The sequence below is a fragment of the Hyperolius riggenbachi genome, chromosome 8 (assembly GCF_040937935.1).
Source record: "Hyperolius riggenbachi isolate aHypRig1 chromosome 8, aHypRig1.pri, whole genome shotgun sequence".
Lineage (NCBI taxonomy): Eukaryota > Metazoa > Chordata > Amphibia > Anura > Hyperoliidae > Hyperolius > Hyperolius riggenbachi.
This window is the reverse complement of record NC_090653.1, coordinates 52,417,920-52,431,414: the sequence shown is the minus strand read 5'-3', so window position 1 is coordinate 52,431,414 and position 13,495 is coordinate 52,417,920. Positions and strand designations below refer to the sequence as shown.

At 44.4% G+C, this 13,495-nt stretch overlaps 1 protein-coding gene across 1 annotated transcript in view; it reads left to right on the top strand.

The window, feature by feature from the left end:
• Positions 1-13,495, top strand: part of ABCF1 (ATP binding cassette subfamily F member 1) — a 413,240-nt gene that overhangs the window by 12,443 nt on the left and 387,302 nt on the right. The window contains exon 3 of the mRNA XM_068247805.1: positions 11,374-11,460. Coding sequence (XP_068103906.1) covers positions 11,374-11,460 — 87 coding nt within the window. The remainder of the gene's footprint in view (positions 1-11,373; positions 11,461-13,495) is intronic.

The window sequence follows — 13,495 nt, the reverse complement described above, 5'->3', positions numbered from 1 at the left end:
CGAATCTGATCAGAGAGGGATCGTATGGCTGCCTTTACTGCAAACAGATTGTGAATCGATTTCAGCCTGAAACCGATTCACCATCTGCTGAGCTGCTCCTGCCGCCTGTCCCCCTCCCGTATACATTACCTGAGGCTGGCTCCCGGGCATCTTCTCTGCATTGCACGGCTCTGTTCCGGATCCATTACGGCGCTTCCTGTGTTACTCCGTGACCAGGAAGTTCAAATAGAGCGCCCTCTATTAGAACTTCCTGGTCACTGCAGTGACACAGGAAGCGCCGGGATGGATGGAGCCGGAACAGAGCCGTGCAGCACGGAGAAGACGCCCGGGAGCCAGCCTCAGGTAATGTATACCGGATCGGCCGCCGCTAGCGACGCGCACTTTACCCGCGGGCGATCAAGGGTAATTTCCAGCATGGCGCGATCGACGGACCGATCCGATTCCGGGAGGGAATCGGATCGGCTGCTGCGTTTACCGCGAACGATTGGCAGCAGATTCGATCCCAGGATCGAAACTGCTGTCGAAACGGCCGGGAATCGAGCCAGTGTATGGCTACCTTTACACTGATGTATCTGATCTTAATGTTTTATTTCTTAGCTGTACTACACATACAAATCATAATATCATTTTTTTTTTCGCTTCAGTGTCTCTTTAACTATTTGAGGACCACAGTGTTAAACCCCCCTAAAGACCAGGGCTTTTTTTTTTGTAAAATTGGCCACTGCAGCTTTAAAGCCAAGCTGCAGGGCCACACATCACACAAGTGATTTTTCTCCCCACCAATAGAGCTCTGTGTTGGTGGGGTCTGATTTCCAAACCCCACCAACACAGGGGTTTGTTTATAAATATTTTTTTTTTGTATTTATTAATAAACTAGCTGATTGCCCGGGTATGTATTTGGCTGGTGTTGGCTCTGCATACTTTTTCTAACCCTAACACACAATTACTCAATGATCAAGTTTGTGAGCTTTGCGGTCTTTGGTATCAATAAATTGCATTGAAATGAAAAAAATCTGATTGGCTGTTTGTGGCTCCACCCCCTTTTCTGAATTTGAACCCCAGTCACCCAATAATCAACTGTACCAGGTTTGAGGCCTGTGCCATTATCAGTTCAAGAATGGCAACAATTAAATATTCCCCTTGAAAAGCAATAGGTGAAGTTTGATTCACTTTTGTAGGCTCCACCCACTTTTCTGATTCTTAATCCCAGTCACCCAGTGACCAACTGTGTGGCTATTATAGGCTCCACCCACTTCCCTGCATATTAATCTGGGCAAAGTTTGTGAACCCTGCTATAAACAGTGTAAGGCCCAGTGCACACCAAAACCACCAGCAGATCCGCAATACGCTAGCGGTTTTGGGAGCTGATTTCGGAGCGATTCTAGGTATGTTTAGAGAAATTATCTAAACATACCTAGCGGATTTGGCTAGCGGTTTTTGTGTAGCAGATTACACATATTGTTACAGTAAAAGCTGTTACTGAACAACTTCTGTAACAAAAACGCCTGGCAAACTGCTCTGAAGTTGCGTTTTTCAGAGCGGTTTGCGTTTTTCCTATACTTTGAGGACGAAACGCTTCAGAAAACCGCAAACGTGTTGCAGGAGGCACGTTTGCGGCTGGGCAAAAACCTCAAACGGCCGGTGTGTACCATCCCATTGAAATACATTAGCCAAGCGTTTTTACAGGCGGATGCGGCCGGCGGATCGCTCCAAAAACCGCTCGGTGTGCACTAGGCCTTAAAATGGCTGCAGTTTACATTTTCCCAGTGAAATTTGTTTTTGGCTCTGCCCACTGTTTGTAACCTGTACCCACAGTCACTCAATGACCAGGTTTGTGAGCTTACGGGTCCGTGGCATCAATGATTAGTATTTTCCCATGAAATGAAACCAATCTGATTCACTGTTTGTGGCTCTGTCTCCTTTTCTGAATTTGAACCCCAGTGACCCAATTACCAACTGTACCAGGTTTGAGGCTTGTGCCCTTAACAGTGCAAGAATGGCAGGAATTTTAATATTCTCCTTGAAAAGCGACATGTGATTTTTTGATTGGCATTTTAGGCTCCGCCCACTTTTCTGAATATTAATCCCAGTCACCAAGTAACCAGCTGTGCAAAGTTTGAGAACCCTGCCATTAATAGTGAAGAAAGGCTGCAGTTTACAATTTCCCAGAAAAATCTGTTTTTAACTCCACCTACTTTTTGCAACCTTGACACACAGTCACTCAATGACCAAGTTTGTGAGCTTTTGGGTTCCTGGCATCAAAATTGTGTGACTGGAAGCAGTTTATCCAGCAAAGAAATCTGGCTGTTTGTGGCTCCACCCCTTTACTGAATTCGAACCCCAGAGACTTAACGACCAACTGTAGCAGTGTAAGAATGGCTGCAGTTTCAATATTCCCCTTGAAAATCAATAGGTGAATTTTGATTGGCTCTTGTAGTCTCCACCTACTTTTCCGAATATTAATCCCAGTGACCAACTGTGCAAAGTTTGAGAACCCTGCCAATAACAGTGTAAGAAAAGCTGCAGGTTCATTTTTCGTTGAAAAAAGTTAGTTGTTTTTGGCTCCGCCCACTATTTGTAATCTTGACATACAGTCACTCAATGACCAATTTGATGAGCTTTGGGGTCCTTGGCATCAATAAGTTGCATTTTACCATTGCAATTAAACAAATCTGATTGGCTGTTTGTGGCTCCACCTCTTTAGTGAATTTGGACCCCAGTCACCCAATGACTGACTGTATCAGGTTTGAGGCCTCTGCCATTAACAGTGTAAGAATGGTAGCAATGTGAATATTCCACGTACATTCCTGAATATTCATCCCAGTCACCCAGTGGCCAATTGTGTCAAGTTTGTAAACCCTGCCATGTTAAAAATTAGTTGTAGGCACCGCCCACTTTTTCTAACCTTGACATACAGTCACTCAATTATCAAGTTTATCAGCTTTGGGGTCCTTGGTATCAATACTTTGTATATTCCCATTGAAAAATAAACAAATCTGGCTGTTTGTGGCTCCTCTGCCTTTCTGAATTTGAACCCCAGTCACCCAGTGACCAATTGTACCAGGTTTGAGGCATCTGCTATTAACAGTATAAGAGAATGGTAGCAGCTTAAATATTCCCTTTTGAAAAGCAAAAGGAGAATTTTAATTGGCTGTTGTAGGCTCCACCCACCTTCCAAAATCTTAATCTCATTTGCCCAGTGACCAACTGTGCAAAGTCTGAGAACCCTGCCATTAACGGTGTAAGAATGGCTGCAGTTTATATTTTCCCAGTAAAAGTTTTTTGGCTCCGCCCACTTTTTGTAACCTTGACACACAGTCACCCAGTGACCAAGTTTGTGAGCTTTCAGGTTCCTGCCATCAAAAATGTAAATGGAAGCAGTTTATCCACCAAGGAAATCTGACTGTTTGTGGCCCCACCCCTTTAGTGAATTTGGACCCCAGTCACCCAATGACCGACTGTAGCAAGTTTGAAGCCTCTGCCATTAAAAGTGAAAGAATAGCAGCAGTTTAAATATTCCCCTTGAAAATCAATAGGTAAATTTTGATTGGCTGTTGTAGGCTCCACCTACTTTCTTGAATCTTAATCGCATTCACCCAGTGACCAACTGTGGCAAGTTTGAGAACCCTGCGATTAAGTCTAAGAATGGCTGCAGTTTACATTTTACCATTTAAAATGAATGGCTGAAATTTGATTGGCCGTTTTTATGCTTCGCCCACTTTTCCTGGATTTGTAACCTCGGTCACCAAGTGACCAACTGTGCCAAGTGTGGGGACTCTGGCTTGATTACTGTGAGAATGGCAGCCTTTTACATTTTTTTTTTCCATTGACTTGAATTGGTGAAATCTGACTTGCTGTTTGTAGCTCCGCCCACATGTGCAGGGGGGACGCGAGACCCCCAGAACATATCATCCCAGGTAGTGAGGGCTCTGTGTACAAAGTTTCGTTAAAATCGGTCAAGCTGTTTTCGAGTGATCGCGGTGCATGCATGCATGCATGCATGCATGCATGCATGCATATACATACATACATACATACATACATACATACAGTGGGTTGCAAAAGTATTCGGCCCCTTTGACGGTTTCCACATTTTGTCATATTACTGCCGCAAACATGAATCCAATTTTATTGGAATTCCACATGAAAGACCAATACAAAGTGGTGTACACATGAAAAGTGGAATGAAAATCATACATGATTCCAAACATTTTTTTTCAAATAAATAACTGCAAAGTGGTGTGTGCATAATTATTCGTCCCCCTTTGATCTGAGTGCAGTCAGTTGCCCATAGACATTGCCTGATGAGTGCTAATGACTAAATAGAGTGCACCTGTGTGTAATCTGTCAGTCCAAATACAGCTGCTCTGTGAGGGCCTCAGATGTTGTCTAAGAGAATATTGGTAGCAACAAAGCCATGAAGTCCAAAGAACACACAAGACAGGTCAGGGATCAAGTTATTGAGAAATTTAAAGCAGGCTTAGGCTACAAAAAGATTTCCAAAGCCTTGAACATCCCACAGAGCACTGTTCAAGCGATCATTCAGAAATGGAAGGAGTATGGCACAACTGTAAACCTACCAAGACAAGGCCACCCACCTAAACTCGCAGGCCGAACAAGGCGAGCGCTGATCAGAAATGCAGTCAAGAGGCCCATGGTGGCGCTGGACGAGCTGCAGAGATCTACAGCTCAGGTGGGAGACTCTGTCCATAGGACAACTATTAGTCATGCACTGTACAAAGTTGTCCTTTATGGAAGAGTGGCAAGAAGAAAGGCATTGTTACCAGAAAGCATAAGAAGTCCCGTTTGCAGTTTGCCACAAGCCATGTGGGGGACACAGCAACGATGTGGAAGAAGGTGCTCTGGTCAGATGAGACCAAAATTGAACTTTTTGGCCAAAATGCAAAACGCTATGTGTGGCGGAAAACTAACACTGCACATCACTCTGAACACACCATCCCCACTGTCAAATATAGTGGTGGCAGCATCATGCTCGGGGGGTGCATCTCTTCAGCAGGGACAGGGAAGCTGGTCAGAGTTGGTGGGAAGATGGATGGAGCCAAATACAGGGCAAACTTGGAAGATAACCTCTTGGAGACTGCAAAAGGCTTGAGACTGGGGCGGAGGTTCACCTTCCAGCAGGACAATGACCCTAAACCTAAAGCCAGGGCAACAACGGAATGGTTTAAACAAAACATATCTATGTGTTAGATTGGCCCAGTCAAAGTCCAGATTTAAATCCAATCGAGAATCTGTGGCAAGATCTGAAAACTGCTGTTCACAAACGCTGTCCATCTAATCTGACTGAGCTGGAGCCGTTTTGCAAAGAAGAATGGGCAAGGATTTCAGTCTCTAAATGTGCAAATCTGGTAGAGACATACCCTAAAAGACTGGCAGCTGTAATTGCAGCAAAAGGTTGTTCTACAAAGTATTGACTCAGGGGGCCGAATAATTACGCACACCTCACTTTGCAGTTATTTGTAAAAAAATGTTTGGAATGATGTATGATTTTCGATCCACATCTCACGTGTACACCACTTTGTATTGGTCTTTCACATGGAATTCCAATAAAATTGATGCATGTTTTTGGCAGTTATGCGACAAAATGAAATGTGGAAAACGTCAAGGGTATGTATGTATGTATGTATGTATGTATGTATATATTATAGTATTAGAGGATCAGCAGGAAAGCCAGGCAACTGGTATTGCTGAAAAGGAAATAAATATTGCAGTCTCCGTATCCCTCTCACTTCAGCTGTCCCAGGTTTGAGAAACACTGTTATACATTATTGGTTTTCAGCTTGATACGGAAAGGCAAACTGTACTATTTCTGTGGTTGGAGACATTCTTTAAGAATAAGCTGACATTACATAGTTATTTGGGTTAAAAACAATGCATACGTCCATCGAGTTCAACCAGAGAACAAAGTACAACACCAGCCTACTCCCTCACATATCCCTGTTGATCCGGAGGAAGGCGAAAAACCCTTACAAGGCATGATCCAATTAGCGGCAAAAGGGAAAAAAAATACCTTCCCGACTCCAGATGGCAATCGGATGAAATCCCTGGATCAACACCACTGGGCATTTCCTAGTAATTGTAGCCATGGATGTCTTTCAACGCAAGGAAAGCCTCTAAGCCTCTAAGCCTCCTTTTAAAGCGGACCCAAACCAAAAAATGTTTAATCCTAAATATTTAGTTGCACCACTCTGACACATACAAAGATAAACAAACCCTCCTTCAAGCCTATGAGCATTTCAGTGCATGCTTTTCACCCTTCTCTTTTCATAACTAGGGTTATACAGGTGGCAGCCATTAGCAATTCCTCCTTTGCCGGACACCTCCTACTCCACCAGTCTGCCGGATTCTGTCCCGGAAATATGAAGGGAAGGTGTTCCTCCAATAAATGTGCAGCTGAAAAAAGGCTGCTATTTTATTATTAAAATTTAGAAAATAGATTTTATTTCTGGAATCTTGTATTTTTTATTTGGATCCACTTTAAATGCAGATATGGCAAATTCTATAACTACTTACTGTGGCAATGCATTCCACATCTTAATCACTCTTACTGTAAAGAACCCTTTCCTAAATAAATGGCTAAAACATTTTTCCTCCATGCGCAGTTGATGTCCTCTAGTCCTTTGAGAAGGCCTAGGAACAAAAAGCGCATCCGCCAAGCTATTATATTGCCCTCTGATGTATTTATACATGTTAATTAGATCCCCTCTAAGGCGTCTTTTCTCTAAACTAAGTAAACCCAGTTTATCTAACCTTTCTCGGTAAGTGAGACCTTCCATCCCACGTATCAATTTTGCTCTTCTCTGCACCTGCTGTAAAACTGCAATATTTTTCCTGTAATGTGGTACCCAGAACTGAATTCCATATTCCAGATGTGGCCTTACTAGAGAGTTAAACAGAGGCAATATTATGCTAGCATCTCGAGTTTTTATTTCCCTTCTAATGCATCCCAAAATTGTATTAACTTCCTTTTTAAACAATGCATATTGTCTGCCTGTCCTGCTGATCTAATAGTTTTATTATGCCCGTACAACAAGTGATGGATGGGCAGATCTACCATAAAACAGATCTCTCTGATCGAATCTTATCAGAGCTCTTTTGCCTGCCCATACACTGCAGCCCCCCCCCCCCCCCGCCCACACAAGTGCCACAACACGGGGCATGTATGATGTCATGCACACACGCCTGCTGCCACACAGGGCTGATGGCGGAGGAGGCCGGGTGTAGTGACAGTTGAGAATATACACTGCACATGGGTATCAGAGAGGGGGGCATCTTTTACACGCAGTGGCAGAGGATACGCCAGTCGTCGGGATATCGCACACATTTACCGACATGCACCCGATCAACCATGTAGGACTGAGATTTTTAAGCATCTCCAGTTGATGCATTCGACTGATTTGGGCCAAAATCAATTGAATCCTCGATCAGACATGTTGTGTCACCGATTTGATAAAATAATCGAATTTGATGCTCAATCAGGCCACCAAATCGCTATCTATATGTGCACCTTTAGCCATAGATCCTTAAAGTGTACCAGAGATGGAAAAATAAAAGTTTATACATACCTTGGGCTTCCTCCAGCCCCATGCACACGGATTGCTCCCACTGCGTCGTCCTCCGACTTATCCAGCTCCGGTACCAGGTCCCATAACTTCAGCCAGTCGCGGCCAATCTGCGAAAGAAGTGTGACCACTACGTATCTCTCTGGTTGCTGCCGGAGAGATACGTAGAGAGCACACTTACTCTTGCACAGACTGACCACGACTGGAAGAAGTTACGGGACCCAGTACCGGAGCTGCAGGCAGCGGAGGACGGTGGCGTGGGAGCGATTCATGCGAGTGGGGCTGGAGGAAACCCCAGGTATGTATAAACCCTCATTGTCTCTGGTTTCCTTTTAAAGGGAAGGTCTGAGGAGTTGAAAAAAAAAAATCACTTACCTGGGGCTTCCTCCAGCCCCTGGTAGCCGTCCTGTGCCCTCGTCGCAGCTCCAGTGGCTCCCAATCCCCTCCGGTGGAGAAGCTGACCTCGCCAGCTCCAGGATGCTGCTCACTGAGTTGCACTGACGTCATCCGGACTGTAATGTGCAGAGCGACTGTGCAGTACAGTCCGAATGACATTGGCGTGACTACGTGAGACGCGCCAGGAACACAAATAGACCTCTTGTACCGGAGGGGACGCCGGGCCACCAGTGGGGAGCGGAGCTGTGGCGAGGGCACAGGGCGGCTGTCGGGGCTAGAGGATGCCCCGGGTAAGTGGGTTTTTCTTTTTTATGCTTAGACTCCTCAGCTGTATCCTTTAAAGAGGAGCTGTTAGGTATAGGGTCTCAGAGAAAATAAACACATATATCAGTAGCTAAAGATTGGCTGTACTTACATTACATATGCATTTCACTGTCCACGTTTGGATTTCACAGAATTTGTATATAGTATATGCAGAGATAGATGCTCCTGACAGCTCATGGCAGGCTCCATGTTTGTGAAGCCAAATGTGTCGTCATGTCCTGCCTGCTTCTGATCACAGATAAGCTGGTTCTTGAACAACACGGTGTGCAGTGAATATTAATGAGCCATGTGGCTAGGAACAATAGCTGACTCCTGCAGTGAAACTCTGCCCTGAGATTTATCAGTGTTTCGCGATGGACTGATTAGAAGCTCCTGTACCGTCTCATTAGCAGCCGAGGGGAGGGCCCCAGAATGCTTTGCAGTTTAGCTGCGGCTTGCGTCTTTATGGGTCTATAACAGACTAAGATAAGCACACATCAAAGGTAACTGAAATGTTTATCTTCACTAATGGCTTTTGAGCTTCCTTCTAAACTGTTTAACACAGGAGAATAGAGGTTTAAATTAGCTTCTGCAGCCTGACAGTTACTCTTTAACAAGCATGCAGATCTGTGATGTCTGACTGCATTAGCTGCATGCTTGTTTCTGGTGGGATTCTGACACTACTGCAGCCAAAGAGATAAGCAGGACTGCTAGACAATGTGCATTGCTTATAGAGAACCCGAGGTGTGTTTTAAAGAATGTTATCTGCATACAGAGGCTGGATCTGCCTATACAGCCCAGCCTCTGTTGCTATCCCAAACCCCACTAAGGTCCCCCTGCACTCTGCAATCCCTCATAAATCACAGCCGTGTTGTGAGGCTGTGTTTACATCTGTAGTGTCAGTCTCAGCTGCTCCCCCGCCTCCTGCATAGCTTCGGACCCTGCCCCTGTCCCTTCCCTCCAATCAGCAGGGAGGGAAGGGATGCAGGCGGGGACTGGAGTTCTGCAGGAGGAGGGGAGAGCAGCAGACTGACACTATAGAAATAAACACAGCCAGCTCTGACAAGCTGTTTGTCAGCAGCGTGGCTGTGATTTATGAGAGATTGCAGAGTGCAGAGGGACCTTAGGGGGGTTTGGGATAGCAACAGAGGCGGGGCTGTATAGGCAGATCCAGCCTCTGTATGCAGATAATATTCTTCAAACCCACCTCGGGTTCGCTTTAAAGAGAATCTGTATTGTTAAAATCGCACAAAAGTAAACATACCAGTGCGTTAGGGGACATCTCCTATTCCCCTCTGTCACAATTTCGCTGCTCCCCGCCGCATTAAAAGTGGTTAAAAACAGTTTTAAAAAGTTTGTTTATAAACAAACAAAATGGCCACCAAAACAGGAAGTAGGTTGATGTACAGTATGTCCACACATAGAAAATACATCCATACACAAGCAGGCTGTATACAGCCTTCCTTTTGAATCTCAAGAGATCATTTGTGTGTTTCTTTCCCCCTGCAGCTATCTTCCACTGAAGTGTCAGGCTGTTTCTTCCTGCAGAGTGCAGACAGCACTGCCTGTATGTAATTCCTCAGTATGTGAAAGCCCAGCCAGCTCAGAGGAGGATTTATCCAGCTTGTAAAAGATAATAGAGCAGAGAGAAGCTGCACTAATCTAAATAATACACAGGCAGTGTGCAGAGAGGGGCCTGGAGGGGGGAGTTCATAGCAGAACCACAACACTGAAGAACTTGGCAGCCTTCCAGACACAGGCTGACAAGTCTGACAGGAGAGAGATAAGTTGATTTATTACAGAGATGATAGTAGAACGTGCTGCAGTAAGCCAGAGCACATTAGAATAGATTTTGGAACTTGTAGGATGGAAGAAAACCGGATGAAATTTTTGTTACGGAGTCTCTTTAAAGATCAAGTGACACCCATTATAACCTAGAAATAAAAACACACATATAAGTAGATACATACTAGTTCTACTTACATAACAGATGTATTGCACTGTCCACGTTACGATTACTGTAAATTTTATAAAGGAAAAGCAGATAATCCTATTCTAGGCAGTTTCCATCTTTACCTCTTGACCTCCTGACATCATTTCCTCTCTGTGTATTCGTTACCTGCCCTCCTCCCAGAGTCTTCAGACACTCCCACTGAGGTCTATACTTGGAACTGCACTGTCTTATGTCATTTGGAGGGGAATCTAAAGGGAAGAGGAGGAATAGGAATATATTTTATATAAAAATAACCCCCAGCATGTAACTGTTTGGCAATGGCACTTAATGGTGCTCCTAAGGTATGCGATAACTCCAAACCATAACTGCAGAACGTTTTTAAAGTTTTGAATGCAGGATTAGCATCTTTATCACTTAATACACTCAGACCAGTTGCTGTTGAAATCTGATTACTTATGGTGACAATCCCGCTTTAAAATGTGGCAGTCACCTTATCCATCTAACGTCGTGTGTACTCTAAGCAGCAGTTTGCAGGCATGATGAGGCCTAACAGGGTTGTTTTTAACCCACGATAACTTCTACTAGAAGGAACAGAATAGCTGTTGAGTTTCCACCTGGCAGGTTGCAGAGCAGGAGTGTGAAGGAGCTGTGGAAGCCTGCCAGCTGGATGTCATCGTTCATACTGGGAAGCCTTGTTGTACACAGCCAGCACTTTATCATGTTGGCGCTCATGCTGGCTTATAAATGTGGACTGATCTTTGTAGCTTAGAACGTCGCTCCTCTCTATTTACTGAGTCATTATTTACACATGAACCTCTCCTACAGTCGTGAACAAATCAGATTCCTGCCATCACAGAAGATACCAGATCTGATAGAGCCCTCTTGAATTGAATCTGATCAGAAAGGAACCTATAGCCTGCCCGCACACTGCACACAGATTTTTATTTTTTTTTAGATTTCAGCCCCCAGAACAGACTGCATGTAGACTACATAATAAACACAGAGCATTGGGTAAATGGAATTTGATTTTGTGGCTGACAATACCGCTTTAACCTTTTTCTGAACCTAGTCCTCACTCTGTAGATTGTTTGCTTGTGCATATTGATATGTATCTAATTGTGACTTCCTTTCCGCTAGTTTTTCGAGGAGCTGTCCGCTGATAACAAGCAGGCCCAGGAGGAGGAAGCCGCAAAAGAGCGAGAAAGAGAACAGCAGCAACAACAGGTGGGAATCCGCTGTTAGGGCACAAAACCAAACGTGGTACTAGTACAGCCATAACACTTGTCTTGGCAATCATTGCAGAAGACCTCTACAAGCACTCTGGAAGCTGAACTTTGGGTATCACATTCAAAATGTCCACAAATCTTTCTGTGGGGGTATATTCATGTCACTCTTCAGTGACTCCATTTTAACCTCTGCACCCCAAAGGGGTTTTACCCTAACGGACAAGAGCGATTTTTTTTTTTTTTTTTTTTTTTTTTTTTTTTTTTTTTTTTTTTTCTCACCTTTCAGTGCTCATCCCTTTCATTTGCCAATAGCTTAATCACTACTAATCACAATGAAATGATCCATATCTTGTTTTGTTCACCACCAATTGGGCTTTTTGGGGTAGCTATTTTTCAGTAATTACTTTTTCTATGCATTTTAAAGGGGGAAAAACAAGGAAAAAATGAAAAAATACCCTTTCTCCAATTTCATCCCCTATAGTTTTAATATAAACACTGCTACTGTGCATAAAACCCACACATTGTATCTGCCTATTTGTCCTGGTTATCACAAGATTTTAATTATGTCCCTAGTACAAAGTATTGGACATTGCATGTGAGCAAGCGCCGGTTTTGGCGTGAAACGGCTGTAGTGCCGTCCTGTTCACCCCCTGGTCACCCTTCCCAGCTCACCAGACGACCTCCACCACCCAGGTTTGATGTATCTTTACTATTTGTCAAGCTGTTGCATTCGTGGCTGTATGCTGTTTACTGAATAAAAGGTCTTAAAGAGACAGGTGCACAGTCATCTCTTTATGTGCTTTATGTCCTTTAGTTGTACTCTGCACTACTGTACTTGCTGCACGTCTCATGTTATAACCTTTATAGCTAATGGAGGAGTGTGTGGATTAGGTGAAGCATCTGTTATTACGTTGTGTACAAGCTCTCGCAGAAAGGCCAACCCTCAAGATAACCAGCCGAGTGCCGGTGCAATTTATCACTTCAGTGTACTAGTACAAAGTATGGTGACAATATAGTATTTGGAAATAAAGGTATTTTTTTTTCTTTGGGTTTTTTCCCCACTATTTTCACGTGCACGGGAATGCACGTGCGGGAGCGCGCACGCGCACAGTGGCAGCAGCACTGTCTAACAAAAACATCCTGGAGCCATTAAGAGGCTCTAGCAGGACGTTTTTATTAGTCAGCTTGTCAATAAGTGGTTACACAATACTGGCCTGCTGTCCTGTGAATCACGTGCCTGCGATACATTAAGCCACAGACCCAGAACCAGTAATCCGATATGCTGCTCTGGCTAAAGCTTGACTGCACTAGTTGCATGGTTCTGTCACATGTCTGATTCAGACAGGGCTGAAGCCAAAGACCTCTCTGGGACAGACCGGCATCTGGCAACAACGGTATGGCAGCCTCCATAACCCTCTCACAACAGGGTTAAAAATGAATGTAACTTTTTAATGGAAACCTAAGGTGACGCTAATGTGTCCCTTTTTAACTTGCCTTCTTCCAGCCCCTTGTACTCCCTCTTGCCCCTCACCATCGTTCTACTCTGTTCCATTCAGCAACTGTCTTTTTTTAAAACCTGCATGTTCGGTCAATCAGTCAGGCTGGCCGAGTCACCAAGGGGGGTTGGGGACTGCTGTACACATGCTAGATTTTTGGCTAAGACTGCGCTCATCAGCTGAGAACCATCAAACGTGTACAAGACTTTAGGCTCCCAGTTTTGAACAGTAGTGTACAGTATAAACAAAGGAGGGCAGCTTACTGGGAGATGGGTTTCTGTGTCTTCTGGCAGTTCTGTTCAGCACTCATAACACAGGGAGCAGCTTCTCTCCTGTGCACCCCCTCCAACCTCCTCATTGGCTTGATCACTGGCTGGAGGTGTGTACTCAGTTTATTTCTGTAAAGGTGGTCCTACATACATACATTGCCACCCAATGAGGCAAAACAAGTGTTCCCTATCTGATCGGCGTCACCTCGTTTGCACTGCTTTTAACCGCAGTTAGCACAACTTCTTGTGCTGTAAATTCTTGTAATAC